The following is a 19,762-nucleotide window of genomic DNA, read 5'->3' as shown; positions in this document are numbered from 1 at the left end:
CACCAACAGCATGACAAAAAACCTTTAATCCATAGCCAAAAATGGATAAAAAATAATATAAAAATGTTATGAATGAATATGCTGTTTACACCCAGGGGCAAAACCCGATTCTCTGGAAGTGCTGAGAAATGTGAGAAATCTTAACTTCAGCATCTGTGTGTAGGTGCATTAAAAGTAAAGCAGCTGGTAACACTTACAACGAAATAAAAATGTAATAAATGCTTTAAGCACGTCTTTAGTCGTGGAAGATGGTAAATATATTCAGCTACCTGTAGTAGTGTCTATTTGCATGTGTTTTGTTAGAAACGGCATTATTTGTGCTTCGTTCCACAATCCGTGGAATTAGCTGGAAATTGTATCAATGTCAATTGTGATGCGTTTTCAACCTAAACAAATGCACATCAAAATGTTACTTAAATACACCGTTTAGTTGTGGCTTTAGTAATAAACAAACAAAAGAAAGCAGAACAATAGAAATAACTGGCTCTGTTTCTTAGCACAGTTAATGGGACCTATTTCTATGTCCCTATTTCAGGACTCAAACCTCAAAACAAAGCTTTTGTTAAAACAATTACATCAAAAAAGGAACTTGAGCCCAATTGTGCAGCACAAATATCATGTAGTAAGCAGAGTACCACAAAACAGCAATCCAAACCATTACTGTCATTTTCAAGCAAATCTAAAGATCTGTCAGCAGACAACAGCACACACAACAAAGTGAATTTGAACTATTAAACATCAAATAAATAGAGATAAGGTAATGAAGTTTATACCTTTCCTCCAACGTTTGAGCTCATTTTCAAGTCGCTGGATGATGACTTTCAGACCCCTGGTCTTTTCTTTCTCTTTCTCATATTTCTTTTTCCATTCCTCTGCTGTCAGTTCCATGTTCACAGAAACTGTGTTTTTAATGGTTTTGGCTCTGTGTTAACAGAGAACAAAGACGTTTTAATAACAAATATGAATATATAGATATATTAATGTGTGTGTTTGTGTATATGTGTTAAATAGACACATTTGAGAGCCTAAACGGTTTCACCTCTGGCCAAACATGAGAGTGGATTTGGTCTCAGACTCATTGTATATGGAGGGAGAACAGCAGATGACAATAGTGGTTCTGCAGTTCCCACCCAAAGAGTCCTGAAGGATCCTTGTCATTTTACTGTCTCGGTATGGCACATGAGTTTTCTGTAAAGGTGATAAATCTAATCAGTTAAGTATGAAGCTTTTGTTTTGTATGGTACGAGTTGAGATATATGGTCCAGTTTGAGAACACAGGATGAGATGCATTCAAGGGGAAAGAGAAGAGCAGAGCACTTACACTTCCCTCGGCCAGGGCTGAGATGACGTTCCCCAGAGCAGAAAGAGACTTATTGATATTTTTAGCCTCATCCAACACAGATCCTTCTGCTCCAGTTTTACTGACCTGTGAGAGAGATATGGAGATATTTGATCTATTCTATGTGTTGATCCAGTGACACAAATTCTGATATCCTTCAGGAGGAATTTATAAAGCGTGTCACCTTTTCACTTCCTGCCAGATCTACTAGGTACAGCTTCCCACACAGTTTTTTCTCTGTCTCCACATTTTCCTGTTTAATGTTAATGAGGAAAATACTATGACTGCGGGAGCTGTGTTCATTCATGTCTGTGGAAAAACATACACATTAACATTACAGCACAGTACATTGGTTGTGTTTTATTTGGGGTTAAAATGTAACTCACTTGTGACAGCGACATGACGATTGGATTTTCCCTCATCAATCACATCCATGACGTCGTCTGGACTGGACACAAAGCGCTCTGTGCAGCCCTGGCAACAACAGCATCAAAAGACATGAGACATCAAGGTGTAAATCTACACACACTATATTGGTCACAAGTCTTACCTTGACAAAGGGCACCCGGTTCTTATCCTCATGTACAGCGAGGTTGGTTTTGGAAACTTAGAAAACAAACATTTAATCAACATAAAAATGAGATTCAAAAACAACAAAAGATGAAGAGGAATGTGTCCATTTCAAATCTTACCATCAAGTAAGTCTCTGATTTTGTCCAGGTAGATTTCAAAATAAGAGACCTGTGGTAAGGAAAATTTGTTGATACAAAATGTATACATATTCATATAATTCTTAATACCAGTAAATAACAGACACAATTGTTATTTTCATTGTTTAATATTAATAGTTTTAAAAATGAAAGTACACATTAGCAGATTTAAAGTCCCTTGTGAAATGGAAGTTGCGATCATTTTTACTTCCGTATTTTGACGCATTTCTGAGTGAAATGGAATTTCTAATCAGAAAAATAGTGGCCGTGGCTTTCGTCTTTCTATGATTGGATTTAATTGGATGTATAAAAACAGCCGTTTCATTTTGAAATGGAACTGACAGTTGAAGGGGAGGAGTTACCGGATGCTCCGCCCAAGCCGTCTAACATACTTCATTTAAGATGGATAGTCATTACAGGAAGGAAGTGGATTTTCAGATTTTAACTAAAGATTATGAGGGCACATGCATTTTAAAAAGAGAATGACCCACATTGATAAACTATTTACAATAAACCCTGCAATATGTCGTGAAAAAATAGCCATTGTCATTTTTTATTTCATTGGGACTTTAATGTTGGATATTTCCCCTCCCCAATACCTTGATATGGAACTCCAAATTTTCATCCATAGAGTAGATGTGATCAAAGATGTCCTGGGCAATGCGAGGAATGATGCCCATCTGCTGGGCGCTGTGTAGCTTTCCCTGTATGTGTGTGTGTTATAAGGGACAAAATATAAAAGATGAGTGACTTCACATTACTGTCAAATAAAGTATTCGCAAACATTTTGTGTAAAAACGAAACACTTTGTTTAAGAATGAACCAAATGTGTGTATCATACGGTCTGTATTTCCTTTGAGGGATATAGGGAACGTTGTGTTTGACGTGATAGTTTGCATCTTTCAAAGAACAGGACAGACATTTAAGTAACATAGAAATCCATTTTTATGTGACACCTCAGACAACACTGCCTCAATTATTTTACTTTACATTCACATCACTTCACATGCTGGTTGTTTCCAGGGCAACGCCTGCAGTCAACTGGCATTTTGCAGCTGCTACAGGAGTGTGGCATTTTAGTCATTTCATCTGATATATTCTGTCTAGACAATTTTGTCCACAGTGACTTTCTCTCTTCCTATAAGAGCCTTACGTGTGCTGAAAGGTTAATGAACTATGCAAACGTGTGAACATCATCACCATTGCATGTTTCATTTTTTACCTCCATAGTGTGAGTCTTGCCTGATGAGGTTTGGCCATATGCAAAGATGGTCCCGTTATAACCTTCAAGCACATCTGAAATACAAGACTCAAGTCTCAAAAAAGCAACTTTGTCCAAAATAAAGTCGTGAAAGAAATTATGGTTACCGACAACAAGTTTCAAACATTCAATTTTCTTTCCAATCAGTCTGCAACAACATGTAATGATTGAACAAACCTTTAACAATCTGTCTGGCACAGGAGTCATAAACTTGTTCTTGGTTTGTGTTTGGTGGAAGAACTCGGTCAAAGATATACGGCTTGCCCTAAAAAGAGAAGCAAAATCCGTTAGAAAACATGTAAAAACAGAAAGATCACTAAAAAACATATTGCTTTAAAGCCCAACAAACATGATATGGAACTCTTTCTACGTGACAATGTCTGTGGAGTAAATCTGCATATGTTTTACTTTGTTCCATTTAAATAAAATAGATGTGCAGTGGTGGAAATGACCTATTTACTCTGGGGATTCTAGTTTTTATTTTTAACCATAGATGCATACAATACTTTATTTATGTACATAGCGTTTGAAGGCCATTTCATGGATAAAAGATGGAAATTCTCTACATTTTGGGTTGAACTCCGCCACTCCTTGAAATTCACTCCCTGGCATCTTTCCACACGCACCCCCTATTTCCAGCCCTATAGATGTGTCAAAGCAAATTTGGCCAGAACGTCTTTCCCTCTCTTTCATAAGAATACGTTACATGGAGGGTCACAACGGTGTTGTGTGAATACAACAGATTCCCGACTAAGAAACGGGAGCTCCAAAAATCCCATTGAATATTTTACAAGCATGACAGAACAGTATAAGTGGCTAGACATTTGAGCCCACGTGGAACAGTTAATACAATAATAGTTTTAGGAGTGGGGATTACGATTGGAATAACAGTACATGGTAAAACAAGTATCCGAAATAAATAAATACAATTTCGTTATATATAATATATATTTATGAAGAATCCTCTAATTGCATTGAGAGGTCACTCTCATAAAAGAAACCTTCTGTGTTTTTCCGCTGACACTGCACTTCCTTGAGATGAATACCCATCCCCCAACTGCAAGTCAATGTTATTGAGGCCCAACAAATCTCTTGCTCTTTTTTTCTGAGCCATGACATGAACCTGCAGCTGAAATCCAGAGAATCAATAAGATAAACTCCCACAAACATGTATGCAATATGTGAACAACAATGAAGAAAATTGGACTACAGAGGACGCTGATTTTTTGTGTTAACTTGTGTTAAGCAGCTAAAAGGAAAACAGTACACTGTAAAAAAAAAAGATTTAATGGAATTTTATTTTACGGTTTTATTTTACGCATATATTTGAAATCTGGTAAAAAATGGTAAATTACAGAAATAAACGGAACATTTACAAGGGTTTGTGAAAACCATGTCATTTTACTTTACAAAAACGTTTCTTTTACGTTTTTTTCTGGCGCCCCTGCTGCTGGAATATTACATTTTATATAGCTGCATTTTAAAGGTATTTTATAGCTTAACTGTATATTTACAATTATAATACTTATATCTGTTATAATATCTAATACAAATGACTGCACTGACATATGTAGAAAAATCAAAACACGCGCCTGCAACATGCACCATTAAGTATATTGTGTACTTTTTCTAAAGGATCTTGTATAAACAGTGGATATATTTTCTGGTACTAGATCTGTTGATAGATCCAGAGCATCTAAATGTGGAATCTATGTATTAATATCTGCATTTCATATAGAGCAAGAGAGTCATTATACCTCAGTTTCAGATCCAATTCTATTCTATTATATGCCCATCTATAATGCAGACGTGGCATATGTCTATACGTTAGTCTGTTGTGTCTTATGTTGTATAGTCAGACAGTTAACAATATTCACTCAGCTATTTTGTCTGTACGTCTGATTAAGCAGGTAGGGGTCAAGAATCCCTGCCGAGACAAAAATGAGAGCTGTTGCTTAAACCCAGACCGTCACCACGGAAACTACATCTCCCCCGGAAAAATATGCAGTGATTGGCTGACTGAGGCAGCACCTGTCTTTTGGCCAATGGTGGAGAAGAATAACACAATTGCTAGGAAAACGTGACTGCAATCATCTTTTCTATCCATCACTGTCTATCTAGGGATAAATCTTTTTTTATTCAGAAAAGTCACATAAATACTTCCATGCCTATTGCATTAAATCGTGTTATAATTTTGAGTGTAAGAGTACAAACCAACAAACTAAGTACAAGCACTTTCATGACAGTATCAATATGTGCCAACATTTTTGTATTCACTTATTAAACTTTGCCAAATGGAAATGGACATTTATGCTACTACACAGATGAGTTTAATTGCAAAATGCACAAAAACAAAGGATGGGCACTAAAACCTGTAAAAGCACATGTGGTCAGGAAAACAGCATTGTTTACGTCAATAATTGATGCCTTGTTTAGAGAAATTCAGCCCTGTGAAAATACAGTATACCAGTATGTGAATAACTACCATTAACAATAAACAGAAATATAGAAATGAGTTCATCTTTGCAAGATGCTTATATACTGTATGTGTTTTCTTTATAACACAAAAGGCTCAAAATCCTCTGTGGACTTGCATAAATATTCCACTAAAACATCCCAGATCTGGCCCACTGGTTTGGCCCCCCAAACGGCACCTCTGTCACTACGGCAACATAGATTACTTGCAGGAGCCCTGGGACTCTTCGTGGCCTTGCACACATAATAGGACATTACCACCCATATTGAACACTGCTGACCAGACAACCCCCATAAAGCAAAACATTAAATCCCAGCCTGATGCTGACACACTGCAGATGATTATCAAACACAGTTTTCTTTTGCCACAAGCTGTCGGATGATCATTTAAGGTTTATATACTGTACACAAACACATAAAAGCTATACTGAATCTCTGAGCTACTTAATATTCCTTAAAAGTAGAAATTTATGGTCAAATAATTTTGGTTATGTTTAAAGATCTGTTTATGTTTAATAGAGAGAAGACAACTAACTGAATACATTTTCAATAAAAAAAATGATTTTTAAAAATGTAACAAATATACATCAACCTGAATCCGTTTAACAGTTACCAATTGTAATAACTATTAATCTAAAGTGACAAATTGTATTTTTGGGGTTGTTCAATTATTGTTCCATTAGCTTGCATTATTTCAGCATCATTAAAATGTGCAATGCTTAATTAATTTACTATAATGTTATTTACTATTCATAAGAAAGCAGCTTTGCATCAGATAATGTTTTTATTCAAAATGTGTTTAATATATTAGACAGACAAACATAAATACATCTCTTCATTGTCAGTCCATCAATGCTGCTGGGGGTAGAGGTGTGAAAATCAACCCTTCCCCCATACATAAATTACATTTATTGACTTTAAATTCTCTAGGGTGAAAACTAGATTAGGGTGTACTAGACAAATACAGTGACAACACAAAGAAAGAAACTAGTGAATGCTCATAATATGAAATGCAGACAGTTAAATATGTACAGTAATAGATGTACATACTGTATATTACCCGGTCTGCATTGTTTTCATACTTCCTCAAGCAAAATGTCTGGCATTAGGATCATCTGGCCAAGCTGAGACCGCAGGGTTCTGTTAATGTTAATGAGAATGTACTTTAAAGACTGAAGTCTAATACCAGCTACACTCGTTTTTGTGTGCTGATTCGGCATGATAAAGATGATTACCATCTGAATAGGTCGGATAATACGAGCTATTGTGTTTGCACAAGGGATTTCTAGAAGTTGACTGTAAAACATAAAAACCATCAGTGTCTTACTGTGTAGACTATTCAAGTCTGATATGTACAGCAAGACACGCACCCACATACACGATCATCACTGCAAAACAACCACAAATAACTCCACTCCTACAAGTGAAAGCATTGCACACTGTTGACAAGCATACAAGAATCAGACGTTTTCCAACTTTTAGATTATGTACAGTAAAATCGCCAGTGTTAAAAAAGTCAAATTAACACTCACAGTGTATATACAGTATAATCCACACTCTCAAAGTGTGGATATATAAACACTGTGAGCGTTAATTTGACCCTTTTTAACACTGGCGATTTTGCTGTGTGGAGCTTTTTATATTGAGACACACATTAGTTCTTTTGTTATGAATTTACAACAGCATGCTGGCATTCATTTTGAATTTTATTAAATATCTAAATGGCATCAAAAGCTTAGACACAAAAAGGTATAATAGAACAAGATAATTCGCCACGTATATTCCGGTGTGAAATTGAATCATAGCAACAAATCAAATTATATCAAATGTGACAAATAACCTGCCATTAGAAATTAGAATTACAAAGCTGGTACAACAACTGGTGACTAATGGCAAATAAGAACAATACACTAAACAAACATTAGCTATTGAGATACATTAATTCTTACAGTTAAAGTCATAAATAATTGTCGTTGTTATTACTGATCATGCTTTTCATCATGTAAAAGGGCGTGTTGACATGACAATTTCACAGTGCAGATCATAGATATGGTGCAGATAAGAGTCTTCAACTTCGAGGAGACTGTTTACTTGATCGAGATCAATTTTATAGTTTCGCGTATTGTCTCATGTATTTATATTGTTTGGGGACCAAACCAAACTACAAAATTTAAACAGCCCAATCTCGTTAAAGTAAAACAAACGACGGCATATCAAAATTGTGTGGTTATCGATAAATGTTTATTACACGAACGGCCATTAGTATTTTCAAGCCAATCAATGTTTTGAATGAAATGAGATGTTGGGTTATAAATAACAGGAGCAAATCGAACACTGACGACTAACTGGAAGCATTAGAAGCTGCTATTCCCTAGCTGTTATCCAAGACTCGGAACAGCATGGATATGATTTCCCCCAAACGGATATGAGTTGACCGCAATCATTTATCCAGGAAATTGATACGGTGGAAACCATGCATACAACTAACTACACAAAGAAAAACAGAGAACCTAATAAAAATGCTTAACTTTCTGTGCACCTTGATAACACTGTGCGCTCTGAAGAACTCTTACCGAAATCACGACGGTGTCCTCTCCTTTGAATTTCGGGATGTATTTGTCACCTCTTCTGATTTCCGATTCGTTAAGTGGCCTGAATCGACACATCACCTTTACACAACATTCAGACGCATCCGCCATCCTGTATGATAGGTCTGATTTAATTCAACGAAACTTTCTCTGGTCAGCAGATCTTGGCGTCCACCCAGAACTTTGCAGACAGGCGCATCAATCAAACAATCGTGGTATCTTGATGCTTATCAGTTGCGCCGATGCGTGGGCGAATTAAGCTTTCAAAAATGAAAACAACTTCGCAGAATACACTATGCAACTACTGGAATCCGTTTTAAAAATCAATGAATAGATCAAAAAATCATTTGGTGAAATGAAAACGTCGTATTCGTTGGCGTTAAATCCGAGTCCACCTTCAGCGCTCGATCAGCATCAGCACCGGTCAGTCCACCTTCTGTTCTGTCTGCCTTGCGTGTGTGATGGGCCGGTCCCTCACTGACGCTTATGCTATCCAACAGCGCCTCTACACAGAGCTGACCATGACTGCCAAATGCACACTTGAGGAGTTTTTTGATATTTTGTGAAGTATTGGAATAGTTAGATAAATAAATTGGTTATTAAATTATAAATTATTTAAAATAGAAGTAACAATGAAACATTGCTGGCCCGATAAAGAGCCTGTGATATTTGATAGTCCTGCATTAGGGGGCGCCCTTTCGTTTCATTCAGTAATCACTTGAAACGAGATTTGAACAAGGATGGAAATTGTTGCTTTTATTTATCAAAAAGGTTGTTTCAGATGTTGTAGGTTTTACTGTTATTAATAATGGAAGTTTCCGAAGCGTTGTACATGTATTGTACATCTCTACAATAGTTTTGTCTGGTTGTGTATACCAGTGGGTCTCAAACTGGGGGCTGTGGCCTCCTGGGGGGCCCCAAGATGGTTCCAGGGGGCCACAGATTTTGTGGCATTTTAGAAATATAGATATTTATCATACATTTTGTGCAATCAAACATCAGAAAAACAACATTACCAACCAAAAGAATTGATGTTTTAGCATTGTTTAACTGAATATTTTCTTGGTTTAATTAAAATTTTAAGTTTAAGATTATAAGTCTTTATTTGGGGGACGGCAAAGCAATGCACTTTACACAAAGGGGGCCTTACAACAAAAAAGTTTGAGAACCACTGGTGTATACTGTGTGTTTACTTTCTGTTTTTTTTCCTGCCAGGTTTTGCTAATGCACATTGTTGAGACATTTTGTTGTAGAAATTATTCTTTAGCATTACATTTGAATCTTGTTCTTGTCCTGTATTGTTTTTTTTTTCCAAATAATCTTTAGTATAAAGCGTTTTGGATTGACAAAAGCTTTTAGATGTTTGACATGACATTACACACCTTAAACAGCACAGGCGTTCTTTAATAAAATGTAATACTCATAAATGGTTGTCCTAGCTTCCTTAAATGCTAAGCAACATCTAAAAATGCATTGTTTTATTAAAAAATGTTCAAATGACAATAGTTTTAATTTAAGTGATCTTGCAATCTCCCACAAACTGACTGCCAGACACCTTCTGCACAAACATACACGCAATGAGCAAACTTGGGAGTTGTTTACATATGACATTGTTTTATTATTTAAGTTTGTATGAGAAACACTCAGGTTTTGCAATGTTTAACTTTATTTGCATAGCAGGTATATTTGTATTTCTGCAGTATACTAGTGTATATTAGCTTGTCTTTATGTAATAAAAAAGAGACATTTTTTATAGAAAGATATGGTGTACATTATCATAACAACCGCTTCTATTGACATTTCTGCACACTTCCCCTTTTAAAACCAAAACAAAGCACTCACAGTCAGTTCATTGTTTTCATGCCAAAGCTACTGTCACCCTGGCAACGAGCTGTAAACTCAAAGCTGCTTGAGGCATAAAGACGCAATGAAGACAAAGCGCTGACCCTTAAAAACACAAGGACGTAAATAAAGGAACTGTTTGGTCATTTAACTGCAAAATTTTAATCCAGATGATGGACAACAAACAGCTGGCACGGGTGAGTCTAACACATTAAATATAAATAACAGCAAGAGGCTTCTCCTGTTTATTAAACTTAATTTAACATTGAGTAATTTGTCTTATGAAGTTCTAGAGTGATTTATGCAATATGAACTTTATAAGCATCTCTGATGAGTAAGTTATATTCTTGTATATCTCTATTCAGTAATAAATTCAATGATGCTTTGGATACTATACAATTTGTATGGTTGTCAATAAAGAAGAAACTAAGTACAATAAAATAACATGATCTAATTATTTGATTGTCATTTGAGGAGTAAAATACCTCAAATTTTACTCATGCTCAATCTGTGTTGTGATCATTTACTGCACTGTACTGTATATATGAGACTGTCACAAACACAACCACGTGGTGGCAACAATGCAGAACTTTTTGCCATAGTGCTAAAAATACTTAGAAAGGCAAGCCTACATTAAAAGAACAGTACATCAGTTCATCAATTTCATGACGTTCTTTCTTCTTTATAACGTAAAAGAAGATATTTAGAAAAATCTCCCAGTGGTTTTACGTCCATACAATGGAAATCCATGGGGTCTGATGTTATGTTCATCAAAAAATCTTGTTTACCATCCTTTTAAGCGCACCATAACTGGATAAATGAAATGTTTTTGTAGATATTCTAGAACACTGAAGTATGGGGAGCCATGAAAGAAGCAGACTTGTGGAGCTTCTGTTAAAGGAAGATCTTGAGGCCGTGACTTTGGGGCTGGAGCAGGGACTCTACTGCTGGGAAGAAATAGATCTGCCACATGATTCAGATGGCTGCACTCCTCTTATTAGTGCCTGCAGGATGGGTCTTACTATGGTATGAGATAATGGGATGATATGACGAAAACTAATGCTGTAGGTGACTTGCACGTAGCAATGCAAAAAAAGTGCAATATATTGCTTAGAATATGGTTGACATGTATAATGCAATCCTATGCATCAGTGAATAATTCGTTTTAATTTCTTCCTCTGTGAACACAGGTGATGCGTTTTCTTCTGGAAAGAGGAGCAGATGCCACCCTCTGTAACCATAACAACCAGACAGCTCTTCATGTTAGTCAGCCAGCACTCGAGGGGGAGCTGTTATCGGCCTTGATCAGAAATTTACCCCACCAGATGCAGCTCTCAGATGCCGCCTGGAGGGGAGACCCCTGCAGTCTACAGGACCTGATGGTGAGCAGTTCAGACTTCAACTTCCACTTGCCTTTTGACTGTTTGATATGTGATACCAACACTAGGTTCAGACAAAGCAGGTCAGACTCCGTAGGGAGTTCTCTGGTGGATCTGTATTGGCCAACTGTCACGAGAGAACAAGATGTTTTCCCTCAAGGAAAAAGCTACTTAGCTGCAGTGCATTTCAACAAACAATGCATGGTTGTGTGCCACAGGCCCAGACAGACTTGTTGGACTTTAATAAACAGAACAGAGATGGACTGACCCCTCTAATGCAGGCTGTAAGAGATGTAGATCTGTTTGAAGGACTGCAGTTGCCATGGAAATATCAGCCTGTGGAAGTGGTGAAGGAACTTATGTCTCTTTCAGTGTAAGTAAACAATCTTCTCTTCATTTAATCAGATCAGTTTCTTGATCTTGGATCTGTATCAAAAAGATAAATAGACCTATAATATTGGGAATGTGCAGACAGTAATGGATAAATAAATAGTGCTTGAATAAATATCACAAAATTACCGCCTCCTCTTTTTCAGTGACACAAAGATCATAGACCAAAGAGGTCACAGTGCATTGTGGTACATCTCTCAGATCAGGAGCTCTAAAAAAGAAGAACTTCTCAGAATAATGGATTCTGCGACACAAGCAGGTAAAACGCTGCTTTGCATTTCAACTAGAAACACTATTTAAACCATTGTTGTATTGTTACATTCATTTAATTGTTATAAAAGTTTATGTATTTTTTATTTATTTACATTCCAATGTATCCACTATGTACTATTAAAAATAAAGATGCTAAACCATGCCAAATAACCATTGTATGCTGTATGGTTCCATAAAGAACCTTTTCCACAAAAGAAAAGAATGTTCTTTGGGGAACCAAAAATGGCGTAAAGAACCTTTGTAGCACATTTATTGTTAAGTGTGCAATTGCAGTTTAATAAGAATAGTGTTTATGTTCCTAATGTGCAAACTCATTTTTGTATTTCCATTGTATTCTTGAGAAACAGTGTTTACGTGTCTGGAATGTTATTGGCCTGGGAATCCAGCCATAACCCCCAGCTGCTCTCCTACACGTGACTGTTGCACACCTGAGATGAAGGTCAGGGGTCTCTAAATCTCTCACTCTTTTACTTACTGATACGAATTTTAGCTTACCATAGAGTAATCTATTTTCTTTGAACAAAAACAAAACAAAAGTAGGCAAACTTACTAAAATTTCTGCTAACTGGATGAAGATTGTAACTACATGACAATAAAATGGAACTTACAGTATAGTCCCAAATTTTGTATAGCTTTTTATTGTGCTCCATTTGACTGAGCCTTAGTCACTGCTGTCAGGCATTACAGCTGGTTAATGACGATTTTAACCGAATGAATGGATCTCCTCCAGATGGTCAGCAGTCAACAGGTGAATTAATCAGGCGTGATAATGTAAGAGGTCATTGTATTTAAGGAATAGTCAAGCTCATAGCTTTAATAGTTTTGTTATGTGTTTACTTTACTTTGTCTACGTGTTTAAAACATTTTCATATTTAGTTTCCTTATTGTATATCCAATGCACTACAAATACAACATTTTTCTCTTATGCAGACAGAGTCATCTGAGATTATAGTTGCCCAAGCAGACATATACCAAGGTGAGTCAACAACTATACTACACAAATCATTTGTTATTTTCCTCTGAAGGAAGAGATTACAGAATGCCAGAGGAACAACTGCAGTTTTTTTCCTGAAGGACAGTGGCTCTCTGTGTCTTTTGGGCTTTCATACACGCCCATTGGTTGCTGCTTTCACCATCCTGAAAAAGCAATCTTACACTCTCAGCCAATCCCTCAAGAGATCCATGACAATGTCAGGGGAGTGTCTGACTTGGCTTTTTGGGCTTCTCTGTTCTAAGCGACTTATTAGGTCTTTACAGTCGTCAACAGAGAACCTTTCCTATCCCAAGACTCAAGAAGGACCGTAAAATACTTAGTTTTGGTGAGGCTTTTTCAAAAACCCCAATTTGGAAAAAAAGGTAAAACATTTTGTATGTGTTTATATGTATGTGTATACATTTTTGCTTGCTCAAGGTGATGTTTTTGTGTGTTGAGTCTAACTCCAATTCGACCCAAACACACCTGTTAATAAAGATCCTGGCAGGTGAATTACTGCCAGGACAGTGGATATTGGGATTGTACGAACATTTTCACAGTAATTTCTTCATTTTGTTATACATTTGCGCTCATAGTTCAATATTGGCTATTTTAAAGACATAAACAAAAAATGCTTTTCCTCTTGACATTTTGATGTGTTCTGTTTGTTCTATTTTCTTCTAACATTTGTGTTCAAATGTGTCAAAAAAAGGCTTCTGGGTTAGTTTTGTTTACATGTTGGAAAATGGTTTATACATTTGGATGCATTGGAGAACAACAACACTCTAAAACATTATGGGTTTATTTAATAGAGCATTGGGTCAAAAATGGACAAACCCTATGGGTTATACATTGAAGGGATACACTAAAAAAATACGAAAAAATGAAATTTTCTCCACATTTTTCTTGTAAATTTGAAGGCTTTTTTGTAATTTTACTGTTTTCGACCAATTTCCAAAATAAACTAAAAAAATCCTGTAAAAAAACCCTGAAATGTTCTGGCAGCTGGGGCGCCAGAAATAAACTGTAAAATAATGTTTTTACTGGTTTTCTTGTAAATTTGCGGTCTTTTCTGTAAATGTACGTTTTTGACCGTATTTCAAAATACATGAAAAATCCGTAAAAAAACTGTACAATTCCGATTTTTTACATTATACGTGGAAAATCGGTAAAAAAACAACAGAAAAGTTCACCCCAAAATTAAAATTCTGTCATGAATTACTTACCCTTTTGTTGTTCCAAACCTGTATACATTTATTTGTTCAGTTGAACACAAAGATATCTGGAAGAATGTTAGCAACTGACAGTTCAGGGGCCATAGCAGGAAAAAATTTAATAGTAGTCAAAGGTGCCCCAGAGCTGTTCAACAGAACAAAAAAATAATACAATAAATACAATACTGTGGTAGTCAATGATGGCCCAGAAATGTCAGTTGCTTCTTGCAAATATCTGTCTTTGTGTTCCTGAATAGATTTGGATACAATGGAGAACTTCAGAATTAATTTGCATTACAATATTTGATATATTACATCTATACTACAGTATAGGCTGATGATCACGGGGTGGCTTACACATGCCCTTTTCACCCAAAGTGAATTTGTGTGTCTGCAGATAACAGGATCTACTCTGAGGGTTCAATGGAGCCAAAGATAACCATCAGAAGATACAGCAGTGATGAGAGGAAACAGAGCAGGTTAGCCAGCTGATTCTACTCATCACTTCCACATCAAGCTAAATTAGCATTTGAATAAACAAAGAGAGCCAATTACAAATGAAGAAATCCCTTAAACAACAGCACCTGTACAAATATAAAATACTTCACAATCTGGCTTGTATGAAAGACATTCAGTGACGCTCTCTTATTTTTACACAAAGACAGTACAGAGGTGTTTGGTTACAGGATCAAGCAGTCATCAGCATAACAGAGAGGTTTCAGTGTGTGCCATTATTCACAGAGAACTGAGAAAACCTGTTTGCTTTGCCCTTACTTCTTAGCAACATTCTTTTGTATTTATAAATGAACATTGTAAAATGAACGTGGCTTATGCATATTATTTTTACACAGTCGCACTTCATCCCTGCCCAGCCTATGGGGCAGCAGAAAAAGCTGGGACAAAATAAGGCCCTTCCATCCATCACTTAAAATGACTTCTTCGGTACCTGTCTGTACCCAGCTCAGCAAGTTGACATCAACGCTGATGGAACCTGCTCTTGATGCAAGTTTGTTGCTGCAAGCACGGGCTAACATTCATAACAGTAAGTATAGGCAGATGTTACTGTAAAAACACTTTTCGATTTATACTAACATACAGATATACAAACACAGTGTGACATTTCAACTGAGCACAAAACCCAAACTGGCCTTGCATTCAAAATAAGTGACAGTAGACAGAAGTGTCAGAATAATGGAGGGTATGTGCACCGGTGTTTTTATGGTTGCACGTTAACTAGCCTCATTGGTGTTCTTGTGCAAGAACATTAATTTGACCCTCAGTCTAAGGGTCTGTTAGCAGTAAGTCTACGGTATGATTAAAAGACAACTTGTATCACCCAGAGTTTGAGCTAATGTCAGGGACGAAATAATTTGAGAAAGATCATAATCCCAGGTAACATTAAACTGTCATAATACAGTCTTTCCAAGATCTTAAAGTGTAAAGATCAACTAATGTAGCTGAGAACAGCTGTCTCCTCACCTGCTTAGCAACAGAGATAGGCAGTCTGAGATAGGTTTAGGAGTCTTAGGAATTGTGTTCTCATTGAATTAAAGTTAATGCGATTAAAATGAACCACATAAAGATAAAGTATATGATAAACACTTTTCAATGAACTACAGGGCTTAGATGTGCCGATACAGAGGATGAAGTTATCTCACAAAAGGTAAGAAAAGCAAATATCCTTTTCTTATGACACAAACACTTAAACCCAAGCCTTTAAAATTTTTATTGTTGTGTTTTACCAGATGGCACTACCAACCATGTTTAGGACACCTAAACATCTAGCGCCGCTCGACAGTAGATATAGAAATGTCCCTGCTACTACAAGTATTGAGCACCCACCACCTATAAAGCCACCAAGCACCTTCCCTTTCTCGTCCGAGTGCAGACAAAAAGTGGAAAGGATCTCCAGGCTACCTTTTAGAAGATCCAGAAGCACCAGAGCAGGCAGTGAGGAGAGTCATTCCTGCAGCAGTAGCAGCCAAGAAGAGGAGGAGAATGTTCCTCAAGAGACATACACAATAATCAGGGAACTGGAATTGGTATCTCATTTGGATTTTCAAGATTTAAACAGTTCTGAAATTAATACTATAAGAAACAAAGACATTATCATTTCAGATGATAGAAAAGATAATAAACCTATCGAATCAATCATTGATAGACAGGTAGATGCTGAAGTGAGGAATGTCTCCAAAACAAGTGCAAACTTTGAGGAACTTCAGAAAAAGTCTCAAAATATTGATACATATCGCAATGAACCCAGAAGCACAGCCACACGAGCAAGAGATAATGGATCTTATGTTAATTCAAATGAAAAGCACCTCAGAGAATTTGGAGTAGATCAAATTCTAAATGAAAAGAGCAAACCAGTAAAGGCCACCAAAAGAAATGACAGAAAATGCAAAGCATCTTTTCACACAAATCAGTCATTCAATATTTTGGGACACAGAAATCAGAGTACTGGAAAAACTACAAGCACCAGGATAAATTCACCAATTCACTCCAAGGTGAAGCTCAGAGAAAACAAGCCCTCATGTGTAGCTATTGCAGCAGAGACCCCAAACAAATCATGTTTGCCAAGGATGACACCAACAGCTTGCAAAAAAAACACAGATGAAGTCACAACCACAAAGATGGTCTCTGAAACTCGTCAAGACACAAGGTTGAGTTGTGATGACAAGAAAGCGAGCTTTAACAGTCAAAAGCAATTTCACAGAAATCTGAGAAGTGCAGGACCCTCCAAAAAGCCAGTATCAGGAGCAACACTGCGAGCAAAATCTGCTGTGGATCACGTCACGTACAACGACATGTTTCTGAAGATCAGTCAGGACGATGAAGGTCCAACGATTTATGAAATGTTTGCAACTCCAGTCTATGAAAATCTTAGAGTGGACAATTCAGCTGAGAAAACCAAACCGGGCCATACATCACTTCAAGTTAACAGACAAATCAATGGAAAACAAAGAGGGCACAAAACAACAGAAATTAACAGAAGAAAACTCAAGGAATCTCAATCTGGAAGATACAGCCGGGCTAAATGCAGGCAACACAAGAGAAGGGATAGTGTTCCAAAACGGATAAAAAAGCATCTACCTTTTTCAGAGAATAAACGTCACAATGTAACTTCGGATTGCGAGGCAGAGGAAGAGCAGGAAAACTCCAAAATCCCATTTACTGAAGATGATGGCAAGGATGTTTCTAGTTGGGTTATTAAAAGACAAAACAGTCCCATACTGTCAGTGATTGAAGAAGTTCTTTCAAACACTTTCTCCAAACCAAATATTCCCCAACAAAATAGTTCTGTCACAAGATCTGAAGCGCACCTCATTCACTCTACAACACATCAAGAGCCACAGACTCCAATTAATTTAGGTACCACGGGTGAACCTGAAATATCGAGCATGAGCAGACTTCTAGCACAACCTCTGATCAACACATGGACAAGTGACAGAACAGTATCACCTGTATATCAGAAGTTTCTAGAGGAGGTGGGTGATGGACCTCTCACAGAAGACTTGCTCCGGTCTTTGGCAAAGGGGTTAATATCACTGGAGGAAAGAGAAGCTGAAACACTTGAGAGTGAAAAGTACGATGGCAAGGAGTTTAGTAATGGCTTACCTTCAAAATTCAAGAAACTGTTAAATGAGGTAAACTGCAAACAGATATTTAACTTGAACATACAACTGACTTTAATGTCCAATGAACCATTATGTTAAGTTTCTGTTGTCCATCAGGACATTTCCTCAGGTGAACTGAAATATGCTCAGAGATCGAGATCGTGTTCAGATGATGCAGCTGTCACATGGACAAAAGGAGAAGTTCTGGGGAAAGGAGCCTATGGAACAGTAGGTGTAACTACTTCTTGCTTCTAACTTAGGGTTCACCCAAAAAATGAAAATCTTTCATCATTTATTCATCCTCATGTCATTTCAAACCTGTACGACTTCTGCAGAACAAAAAAAGATATTCTGAAAAACGCTGGTAACCAAACAACACTGGGCCCCCCATTGACTTCCATTGTATGAACACAAACACACGGAGATCTTTTTTGTCATGTACATGTTTTTAACGACATGAGATGAATAAATGATGACAGATTTTTTTTTGGGATGAACTATTCCTTTAATACTAATGAAACACAAAACACAAACCTCTGTAAAGAAACCTGATACAAAATATTCTCCAAGACTAAAGTTCTCATTGTATTCTGTATCTTCATCTACAGGTGTACTGTGGGTTAACTAGTCAAGGTCAACTGATCGCAGTCAAACAGGTAGTATTAGACGCTTCAACTTCAGAGATTTCAGAAAGAGAGTATGACCGACTGGAGAGAGAGGTGGATCTTCTTAAGAACCTTCAACACGCTAACATTGTTGGTTTCTTGGGCACAGCTCTATCTGAGAACATTGTATGCATCTTCATGGAGTATGTTCCAGGTGGTTCCATTGCTAGTATACTGGGCAGGTTTGGACCGCTGCCCGAGAAAGTGTTTGCCTTATACACCCGACAGATTCTAGAGGGGGTTGCCTATCTTCACGCTAACAGAGTCATCCACAGGGACCTGAAAGGGAACAACATCATGCTTATGCCCACTGGAGTAGTCAAGCTAATTGACTTTGGTTGCGCTCGCCGAATAAACTGTCTGACTTTGAGTGGAAGTAAGGGTGACCTTTTGAAATCTGTGCATGGTACCCCATACTGGATGGCACCGGAGGTGATCAATGAGACAGGCCATGGACGAAAATCAGACATTTGGAGCATTGGCTGCACTATGTTTGAAATGGCTACAGGAAAGCCACCCTTGGCACACATGGCAAAGATGGCAGCCCTGTTTTACATCGGGGCTCGAAAGGGCTTGATGCCTTCTCTACCTAATGACTTCTCTACAAATGCTAGAGACTTTGTCCAGGCTTGCTTAACCAGGTAAGCATTTATGAAACATTTTATATTAGTTTTTTAAAGAATATTTCAAAGTAAAAATGAAGAAATATCATAACCAAAGGTGCTTAGATTTTCCAAAAACAAAGTTCGCTCCAGCTCTTTTTTAAAACCTGTTTTCTTTGCAGAGATCCAAGAGAACGACCATCTGCAAAGGAGCTGCTAAGACATCCATTCATCTCTCATCACAGCCAAGCCTGCAGAAGGACTGTTAACTAACCTTTCTGTTTTTGTCATTTCCAAAGTGACATTGTCAAAACAACGATACAAATCAAATTGATTTTGTGACACTACTATAACAGTTTCATATAGACAAAATGTAATTTATAAAATTGTGTACAAAATGTTACAAAAATAATAAATGTGCAATTACGTTTAAC

The 19,762-nt window shown here is 37.1% G+C and overlaps 2 protein-coding genes across 2 annotated transcripts in view; one reads left to right on the top strand and one right to left on the bottom strand.

Moving 5' to 3' along the window:
- Nucleotides 1-8,804, bottom strand: part of kif5c (kinesin family member 5C) — a 28,716-nt gene extending 19,912 nt beyond the window's left edge. Inside the window, exons 1-11 of the mRNA XM_057335972.1 lie at nt 8,359-8,804; nt 3,488-3,575; nt 3,272-3,345; nt 2,649-2,753; nt 2,032-2,080; nt 1,890-1,945; nt 1,726-1,813; nt 1,524-1,648; nt 1,322-1,426; nt 1,040-1,188; nt 774-922 (exon numbers count right to left, since the gene is read on the bottom strand). Of these exons, the coding sequence (XP_057191955.1) occupies nt 774-922; nt 1,040-1,188; nt 1,322-1,426; nt 1,524-1,648; nt 1,726-1,813; nt 1,890-1,945; nt 2,032-2,080; nt 2,649-2,753; nt 3,272-3,345; nt 3,488-3,575; nt 8,359-8,484 (1,114 nt within the window). The 5' untranslated portion in view covers nt 8,485-8,804. The remainder of the gene's footprint in view (nt 1-773; nt 923-1,039; nt 1,189-1,321; nt 1,427-1,523; nt 1,649-1,725; nt 1,814-1,889; nt 1,946-2,031; nt 2,081-2,648; nt 2,754-3,271; nt 3,346-3,487; nt 3,576-8,358) is intronic.
- Nucleotides 8,805-9,068: 264 nt separating this feature from the next.
- On the top strand, nt 9,069-19,682 carry LOC130555606 (mitogen-activated protein kinase kinase kinase 19-like). The gene is made up of 14 exons (XM_057335971.1): nt 9,069-10,412; nt 11,051-11,241; nt 11,406-11,597; nt 11,813-11,967; nt 12,131-12,243; nt 12,605-12,696; nt 13,188-13,233; nt 14,842-14,923; nt 15,296-15,486; nt 16,064-16,107; nt 16,190-18,091; nt 18,179-18,289; nt 18,670-19,367; nt 19,511-19,682. Exons 2-14 carry the CDS (start codon nt 11,071-11,073, stop codon nt 19,599-19,601), a joined length of 3,888 nt encoding a protein of 1,295 aa, XP_057191954.1. The 5' UTR covers nt 9,069-10,412; nt 11,051-11,070; the 3' UTR covers nt 19,602-19,682.
- Nucleotides 19,683-19,762: the final 80 nt, after the last annotated feature.

Source organism: Triplophysa rosa, linkage group LG6 (genome assembly GCF_024868665.1).
Source record: "Triplophysa rosa linkage group LG6, Trosa_1v2, whole genome shotgun sequence".
NCBI classification, from domain to species: Eukaryota; Metazoa; Chordata; class Actinopteri; order Cypriniformes; family Nemacheilidae; genus Triplophysa; species Triplophysa rosa.
Note: the sequence above shows the minus strand (reverse complement) of the source record. Positions and strands in the feature narration are given on the sequence as shown.